The 8224-nt window shown below is 61.3% G+C and overlaps 2 protein-coding genes across 5 annotated transcripts; both read left to right on the top strand.

The window, feature by feature from the left end:
• Positions 1–93: 93 nt before the first annotated feature.
• On the top strand, positions 94–3006 carry APOE (apolipoprotein E). 2 transcript variants are annotated; one of them, XM_044759595.2, is made up of 4 exons: positions 94–260; positions 1015–1080; positions 1573–1756; positions 2160–3006. In XM_044759595.2, the coding sequence occupies exons 2-4, from the start codon at positions 1038–1040 to the stop codon at positions 2863–2865; spliced, it is 933 nt and encodes a 310-aa protein (XP_044615530.1). In that variant the 5' UTR covers positions 94–260; positions 1015–1037; the 3' UTR covers positions 2866–3006. The 2 variants fall into 2 exon arrangements, with proteins under 2 accessions (XP_044615530.1, XP_044615531.1); XM_044759596.2 differs by having other exon boundaries at positions 164–332.
• Positions 3007–3145: 139 nt separating this feature from the next.
• Positions 3146–7984, top strand: LOC139042172 (apolipoprotein C-I-like). 3 transcript variants are annotated; one of them, XM_070498888.1, is made up of 4 exons: positions 3146–5831; positions 5917–5990; positions 6450–6600; positions 7704–7984. In XM_070498888.1, exons 2-4 carry the CDS (start codon positions 5933–5935, stop codon positions 7798–7800), a joined length of 306 nt encoding a protein of 101 aa, XP_070354989.1. In that variant the 5' UTR covers positions 3146–5831; positions 5917–5932; the 3' UTR covers positions 7801–7984. The 3 variants fall into 3 exon arrangements, with proteins under 3 accessions (XP_070354989.1, XP_070354988.1, XP_070354990.1); XM_070498887.1 differs by having other exon boundaries at positions 3146–5660; XM_070498889.1 differs by having other exon boundaries at positions 3146–4856.
• The last annotated feature ends 240 nt before the right edge of the window (positions 7985–8224 follow it).

The raw sequence follows: 8224 nt of genomic DNA on the forward strand, positions 1-8224 counted from the left end.
TGAGTTACTGGGTGAGATGTCACCTCCTTTGACTGGTGGCGGGGTGGGGGTGGGGGTCTCAGGGCCTCCGAGCCCCACCTCCTTCCCCGGCCCTGCTGAGTTAAAGGGGGAACAGCCCACCTCGTGACTGGGGGCTGGCCCGGCTGGGCCTAGCTCTGCAGGAGTAGGCGGGGCAGGGGGGAGCCCTTTAAGAGGACAGCCTGGATCCCTGAGGTCTATTCAGCTCCAGCGGACGCGAAGGACGCGCTTCCCCAGGACCGGTGAGAAGCAGAGCTGGGGGCACAGAGACCAGCTTAGGGCTTCTGCGGGGGACGGGCTTGGGGGAAGAGGAGGTGACCGTCCTGTGGGTCCTGTGGGTTGGGACAGAAGCGGGAGGAAGCTGGGGACTGGACCTACGGGAGGGGTGGGTCCCCGGGGCATCCTGCTTTAGCTGGAAGATGGGGTGGGGGAGCAGCTGGACCTGTAGGAAGACCCAGATGAGCCATAGCAAGAGCCCACGAATTGTCACTGTCGTTTCCTGAGCCCCTGCTGGGTGCCCCCATCGGCCTCAGATCTCCATTAATTGGAGGCGCAGGGGTGGCGGCGGGGCAGCTGGAGCGTCAACTGAAGGCAAACTTTTAAATGAGGATTAAATGAGCTAATATGGGGAAGATGGCACTTAGATGGAAGTTGGAGCTTCGAATGGGAAGGTGGGAGGTGGAATGCACGGCTGGAATTTAGGAAGCCCAGCTGGGGCTCACCGGGCAGCTCGGAGCAGGATGAATGGAATTTGAACCCTGGGAGAGGGGGGTGGAATTTGGGCGGCCGGTGGGCGAGCCAGGGATGGGGAGATAGGAGAAGACTGGAGGGAGGTAAATAGACAAGGGAGGGGCCTCGGTAAATGTTTGTGATTGGATTAAGGTGATGCCCATCTGGGGCGGGGGCCGCGCTTTGAAGGCCGGGACCGGGTGGGGCGGGGCTCCGGGTGGGAAGAGTCCTGGCTGGCTGTTGATTGACAGGGTCTCCCTCCCCCAGATTGACCAATCGCAGGCGGAAAAATGAAGGCTCTGTGGGCGGCGTTGGTGGTCACGCTCCTGGCAGGTATGGGGAAGGGGGGGTACTCAAGTTCCCTGCCCCTCCCCCCTCCCCTGGCCTCCCTGCCCCTCTTCCGTACCTGGGGCCCCTCTTCTGCTGGTTTGTCTCCCCCTTGGGGCAGACCCAGGTCTGAGGCCTCTCCTGACGTTCACAGACTCTGAGCCGCTGTTTTCCTCTCTTGGGGCCTCAGTTTCCCCATCCTTCAAATGGGAGTCATCACGGTTTCTAATGCATTGTTGTCAGGCAGGGAGTGAGCCCTAGGGTCCGCTGGGGTGATTTTTATGCCCCGTCACCCAAGCACGGCCCTACATGGAGCACAGACAGACTCAATAAATGCATATCAAGCGATTAAACAGGCTAGGGGTCCCTCCGCCCGCTCCCTGCCCACCGGGGCGCTGAAGAAGCGCACAAGCATTAGTGGAGAGCCTACTGTGTGCCAGGCACTGTCCGCCTGCAGCGGGCAGAGAGCCCCGATCACTGGGAACTTGCTCCCCGCAGGATGCCAGGCCGACGTGGAGCCGGACGCCGAGGTGCAGCTGGGGAACGAGTGGGCCGGGGGCCAGGCCAGCCAGCCCTGGGAGCAGGCCCTCAGCCGCTTCTGGGATTACCTGCGCTGGGTGCAGACGCTGTCTGACCAGGTGCAGGAGGAGCTGCTGAGCCCCCAGGTCACCCAGGAACTGACGTGAGTGCCTCCCCACCCCCCGCCCGCCCCGCCCCCGACCCTCCTGCTAGGCAATTCCTTCTGGACTCTCAGCCTCCACTGGTCTGGGTTTCTTTCTGTCCCTGTCACCAACTCTTAGGGGCCCTCTCTTCATTTCTTGCTTCCTTTCCCAAGTTCGAGCTCCTGTCCTTGCCTTTCTCTTTTTCTACGCTCTTCTCGTCTCTGGCGTCTTCCTCTCTGTCTCCCTCCCTCATGGACCTCAGTCTGTCTCACCCCTCTCATCTCAGCTTCTGTCCGTCTCTCTCCTTCTCTTGGTCTCTCCTCCCCTCCCTTCTGTCCCTCTTTGGGGTCTCTCTGTCCCCAGCCTGCCCTCCCCGTCTTTCTCCCTCTCTCCGCGCACACGCTCCCACCTCTCGGCCCCCAGGGTGCTGATGGAGGACACCATGAAGGAGGTTAAGGCCTACAAGGCGGAGCTGGAGGAGCAGCTGGGCCCCATGGCCCAGGACACTCAGGCCCGGCTATCCAAGGAGCTGCAGGCGGCCCAGGCGCGCCTGGGGGCGGACATGGAGGACGTGCGCGGCCGCCTGGCGCAGTACCGCAGCGAGGTGCAGGCCATGGTGGGCCAGAGCACAGACGAGCTGCTGGGCCGCCTCAGCTCCCACCTGCGCAAGCTACGCAAGCGGCTGCTCCGGGACGCCGAGGACCTGCAGAAGCGCCTGGCCGTGTACCGCGCCGGCGTCCAGGAGGGTGCCGAGCGCAGCGTGAACACCCTCCGCGAGCGCCTGGGGCCGCTGGTGGCGCAGGCGGCCACCGCGCGCTCCCTGGTCAGCAGGCCGCTGCAGGAGCGCGCCGAGGCCTGGGGCGAGCGGCTGCGCGGGCGGCTGGAGAAGGTGGGCACCGGGGCGGGGGACCGGCTGGACGAGGTGCGGGAGCAGGTGCAGGAGGTGCGGGCCAAGGTGGAGGAGCAGGCCGCCCAGATGCGCCTGCAGGCCGAGGCCTTCCACGCCCGCCTCAAGAGCTGGTTTGAGCCCCTGGTGCAGGACATGCAGCAGAAGTGGGCGGAGCTGGTGGAGAAGGTGCAGTCGGCTGTGGGCACCGGCCCCACCACCGAGCCAAGGGAGAAGCACTGAGCGCCCTGGCCGCTGCCTGGGGGGCCCCGGTCCCACTCCATGCCTCCTGTCCCCCACCCAGCCTGCGGGAGGGGCTGTCCCTGCCTTGGCTGTCCTCCTGCTGGGCCCTAGATGAATAAAGATGCCTCAAACTTCACAGCAGCTGCTGGGCGTCCGTGTGCCATTTCTCACAGCTCCAGCTCAGCTTCTCTTTCCCGCCCCACCCTGGCCACCCAGTTCTGGGTCCTGTCCCCTCTCCCTTATGGCTCTTCTGATCTTCAGTGTCTGCGTCCTTCTGTCCCCATCTGAGTCTTCCGTTTTTCCGCTCCCTCTGCTTGCTGCGGCCCACTGTCTCTTCTCTGCTTCTTTTTCCCTTTGGTCTCCAAGACCCAGGTTCTGGAACAAATCCAGCCCTGGCTTCTATCCTGCAGTCGCCTCTGACTTGCCTGGGCAGGAAAGCAAACTCCCCCAGCCTCAGTGGGCCCAGCTTCATAATAAATGCCTCACAGAGTTGTTGTGACTCAAAGACCAGAGACCACTGTCATGGTGAAGCCATCATTGTGTTTTTCCTGATCCCATTCTCCTTGTTGTCTTAGCTGATTCTGTTCCTTCCATCTCATGGCCTCAGTCTCTGTTCTGCTGTCCCCAAGAGGCTTCATTTTTCTGGATTGTGTTTCCTTCCACCTCTCTCTGTTCTCTCTCCCTCCTCCGGGTTCTCTTGCCCCCCCACCCTGCCTGTTTCTTTTTCCCGCCCGCCACCCTCCCTAATCCGGGCTCGTCTTCTCCACCAGTTGGCCTTTCTCCCTCCCTCTGGGTTAGCAAGTCCCTTCCCTCTGAGCTGCTCCTCTCTGTCCTCTGCCCTCATTCTCGTTCTTTCCCTCCTCCAGCTGGGTTGTGGACCTCTTGTCTAGCCAAACAAGACCAGTGGGTGTGGGGTCCAGGCTGCAGGGAGAAGGAGAGGCCCACCCTGGGAGGGTCAGCCCCGCCCCTGGAGCTCAGGGCTCAGAGATGGAGCTGAGAGCTGACACTAGAGAAGCCAGGGCTGGAGCTGGGATCCACCGCCTCTCCTCTCCCACGCCCTCAGTGCTCAGAGGAGGGGAGCAGGGTTCCCACCACAGGCGACGGGCCAGGCTGGCGCTCATGTCCCCCAGGCCAACCTGCATTCTCCCCGCCCCTGTGCCTGCTTTCTCTCTGGCACACTCTGCACCACGAGGGCTTTCCCTGGCCCTGCCTTGGGTGCCTCTGTGGAGGCGGCTCCCCTCTCCCACCTGACTCACCCAGAGCCCAGTGAGCAGGGAAAGGGTCAGTGGGCTCAGAGGCCAGGGCCTGGCCCCAGCTCAGCATTCCACTGATCACAGTGTGCCCTGGAGCTGGGGACACTCCTCTGAGCCGGTTTCCCCAGGTGTAAGGGAGAGAGGGGTTGCCTGGCACGTCTGTTAGTTGGAGGGCTGAATTCTGAATCCTCACATAGGAAGATATCTGAGCAGAGAGGGCTGTCCTGCCTCACCTCAGCCCCAGTCAGATCAAGATGTGGAACAGGGGCTGGGGACGGAGCTTCGAGAGACACAGGCTGACAGGGGTGCTGTGGGGCGGAGGCTGACCCCGACATGGATGCAGAGAGACAGCCTGAGGTCTGGGAAGGGGAGGGACTAAGATGCCTCCACCCACCTAACCATTCACTGAGCTATTGAATGATCTTGGCTGGGCCTCAGTTTCCCCATCTGTGAACGGAAACCCCTATAGCTGGGATGCGGATGAGACTGGAAAAGTCAACTTGTTTCCTCTTCTTTTGGGTCAAGACAGGGAGGGGAGCAGACTTTGGGTGCGTGTCTGGGGACTGCTGGGCTCACCAGGGAGGCGGATGTCTGGGAAGGCAGCAGGGGGGCTGACAGGGACCGGAAGTGCTGAGGTGGCTAGAGGGGTGTTGCAATGCTGCCAGGGTAGTGTCTGTGTGTCCCTTTCAAACCATCTCCTCTCATCTCCAGACTGACACGTGGTGGTGGGGAAACAAGGTCAGCCAAGCTAGAGTCTGGATCCTGGGCCACCCTTCTCCCAGCTGCCAGGGATCACTGGGGGTCAAAGGCGGCCGAGAAGAGGGGGGAAGCCCTGGATACAGCCCCGAGAGACAGATGTGGTGGAGAGAGGGGAGATGGGGAGAGGGGCTGTTGCTAGAAGGGGCCTGAGAGTGTGAAGAACAGCAGACAGACTGTTTATGGGTCCTGAAGACTTGAGGAGGGGGGAGCACCAGAAGAGGGGGCCTGGGCGATGGATGGTGGGGCCCACACTGGGAGCCTTGCAGCGTGGGCTTTGCTGTTCAGACAGGCTGAAAAGACTCCTCCCCAAAAGGGAGAGAGGGGGCCGTAAAGTTCAGACCCAGAGAGCAGGGAGCCAGGCCTGGGAGCTCCAGATGCAAGTTGTGGGGCGTGAAGGGCGAGTCTGAGAGTGAGATTGGAGGGGGCGTGCCGGGGTAGGAGTGTGGGGCAACGGAGTGACCCCAGAGACGTGGAGCAGGAGCTGTTTGGGCTGAAGAGGCTTGGGAAGAAGGGGTGGGATGGAAGAGGGCCGGGGTCCAGGGTGAACTGAGTCCCTGAGCTACCCAGAGGGAGAGGGAGAGGCCCTGAGTCTGGGAGCAGGGTGTGCATCAGGAGGGGAGGTGGAGACTGCCCCCTGTGGGGGAAGGGCTGGAGCAGGTGGAGGGCCCCATAGTCAGGGAGATTTCGAGATGCTGGCAACGGACAGCCAGAGGCTTCGGGCCAAAGGGTCGTGCCTGCGCCCCACCTGTCCTGCCTCCATCAGCAAGGGGCCCAAATGGAAAGGTGAGAGGACACAGGGAGGCAGGCCCAGGGGAGGCCCAGGGGGAAGGAGGGGGGACCTGCCCCACCCCTCCCCAGCCCTATAAAGGCCCAGGCCAGGCCAGGCTCCCTCATCTCACCTGGCCCTCACTGGTCCAGCTGGGAGCTCACCTGTCCTGTCCCTCTCTGGTCCAGGTAGGTGCTCACTGACTTCCCGGGAGGGACCTGGGGGAGGGATATGGGGTGTCACTGATGACCCCATCCCCGCTTCTGCCTTCAGAGCCCCCGCACCAGCCATGAGGCTCGCTCTGTCGCTCCCGGTCCTGTTGGTGGCTCTGTGGATGGTGTGTGAAGGTAAAAGGGGAGAGGAGACCCTGGGAGTTTGAGATTTGGAAATGCGAAGCTGGCCCCGGGCATGGGGTCCAGGCTCAGAGGACCCTGTAGAGCTCCGGGGCCCCTTATGTGCCCAGGTTCCCCTGTCGTCCACTCATCACCCCACCACATCCCACCAGCTGGGTCCAGCAAGTGGGAAATCTGCTCTCTGGAGCCCCAGCAACTGATGACGTATTGACCCCCACCCCTCCAGGACTGGTTGTCTTGCTCTTACAGCGTGGTAGTGTGGGCAGGGTGTGTCCAGGGAGAGAAAGGAATTCCTAGCAGCTTGAGACGCACCTGGGGGGCCCACTACCTCCCCCGGATTTTAACACCGTCAGCCCCAAGAATCCCGTTCCTGGACCTCCTTTCCCATCCCTGACGCTCATCAGGAGGCCTCCCAATACCGAAATGTTTGCACCCTCCCCGTCTCCTGGACAGGCCGAGCCCTGGCCCAGGCAGACCTAGAGCCAGACGGCGTTGTCGACATCATCTGGAGGGAGGTGAAGAAGGTTGGAAAGCACCTGGGGAAGGAGATCGTGAAACACATCATCGACGACATCAACAAGAAGAACGGAGCTTCAGTGACCTGGTGAGTCCCCTTCCCGGGGTCCGGGTGGGCTGGGTGCATGGATGAACAGATTGGGAAAACTGATGCTGGGGAGGGTGACAAGGTCCCTGCGGTCACGCAGCTGGCTCTCTGGGTGCTCAGACTTGGGGGACAGGTTCCTGACTCCATCCAGGATCATGTGGAGATGGCCCTGGGTGGTGGGGACAGGCCCCAGCTGGGGCTGCACAGACCTGGGCCCTCAGACTGGGGCAGACCCACTCCTCCTGTGAGATCAGGAGCCACAGTTTCTCCGTCTGTGCCATGGGGGCTTCTGAGGATAAGGACCTGGAGGACCGCATGGGGCCTGGCACAGTGTGGACGCTCCAGGGTGTTTCGCCCACAGTGGCTCTGTCTGAGGAGTTAGGAATGCATTCGTTCCTGAATGAATATTCATTGAGCATCGGCTCAGGGCCTGGACCTGGTCCATGTGGGGAACGGGATTGATGAGCAAGACAAAGTCTCAGCCCACGGGGAGCTGCCATTTGGGGGAGGGAGGGGGAGGGGAACAGCCCATGAACCAGGGAGTTCCAGGAGAGGAGCCCAGAGGGAGCACAGCACTGAGAAGACGATAAACAGGGTGTTGAGAACAACCAGGGACTGAGAGGAGCTCTTGTAGACAGGGTGACTGGGTCTGCTCTGAAGAGTGACACTTTCAATCGACATCTGAATGAAGGAAAATGCAGCAGGGGCTAGGAATGTGGGGAGAATGTTCCCTATGGACGGGGAGTGCAAAGGCCCTGAGGCAGGAAGATGTGCACATAGTCAAGGAGAGGGTGGCATTCTAGGACAAGGGAACAGCCTGAGCAAAGGGCAGGCAGCTGGAAAGTGTCCTTGAATCAACAGGGGACAGGGGACAGTGAGGGCCAGAGTGGGCGTGGGGGCAGAGAGGGCAGGCCTTGAGAGCCAGGCCAGCATGAAGCGTTCTGACTTCAAGAAGCTCTGGTCCCTCTGGGAAACAGGCACAGAAGTGGGACCACCCAGTTCTTGTCAACTCCGAATCTTCTTGGGGGAAGAGAGACCAGGGAGTCAGGGTAGGGGCGGGATTGGGGCAAAACACAGTGACCTCTCCCCTTCTCACTCTGCAGGAAAATGGCATCAAATACAATGAAAGATATTCCAGATACAGTTGATCGTGTTCCCCCTCCACACAAGGAGGCTGCCCCTCTTACCCCCCAACCCTAGCTGCATCCACGTGCCACGCCCCCACCCAAGCAGGATCCGCCCCTCTCCTCCAGGGCTGTGCCCCAGACAGAGACCCAGGCAAAGGCTCTGAAACTTCCCACATCCCCAGCCTCTGTGTCGAAGACTTCCCACAGGACATCCCATGTCCCCTCCACCCCCCAACTGCAATAAAAATCCTGTAGAGAATTCTGAGTGCGTCTTTGCTGTGGGGCAGGGACCATGGGACAGGGTGGGGGTTGTGCCTTTGGGGAAGAGAGGCCAAGATTCATGTGTGGAGCATCTCTCCGTGCTCTGCACTGAGGACTTTGGGAACTTCATGATCTGAAAAGGATCCTCACGAGAACCTTGGGAGCTGGCCCTGTAAATGCCTTGGGGGCACTGAGGCTCAGACAGGTGAAATTGATAGGGGCTTGACACAAGGTTG

Source organism: Equus asinus, chromosome 26, assembly GCF_041296235.1.
Source record: "Equus asinus isolate D_3611 breed Donkey chromosome 26, EquAss-T2T_v2, whole genome shotgun sequence".
Lineage (NCBI taxonomy): Eukaryota > Metazoa > Chordata > Mammalia > Perissodactyla > Equidae > Equus > Equus asinus.

Coding starts and splice junctions, on each gene's coding strand:
- APOE (XM_044759595.2), top strand. CDS start 1,038: ATGAAGGCTCTGTGGGCGGCGTTGGTGGTCACGCTCCTGGCAG. Junction 1,081..1,572: donor GGTGGTCACGCTCCTGGCAG/GTATGGGGAAGG, acceptor TGCTCCCCGCAG/GATGCCAGGCCGACGTGGAG. Junction 1,757..2,159: donor CAGGTCACCCAGGAACTGAC/GTGAGTGCCTCC, acceptor CTCGGCCCCCAG/GGTGCTGATGGAGGACACCA.
- LOC139042172 (XM_070498887.1), top strand. Junction 5,991..6,449: donor TCTGTGGATGGTGTGTGAAG/GTAAAAGGGGAG, acceptor TCTCCTGGACAG/GCCGAGCCCTGGCCCAGGCA. Junction 6,601..7,703: donor AACGGAGCTTCAGTGACCTG/GTGAGTCCCCTT, acceptor CTCACTCTGCAG/GAAAATGGCATCAAATACAA.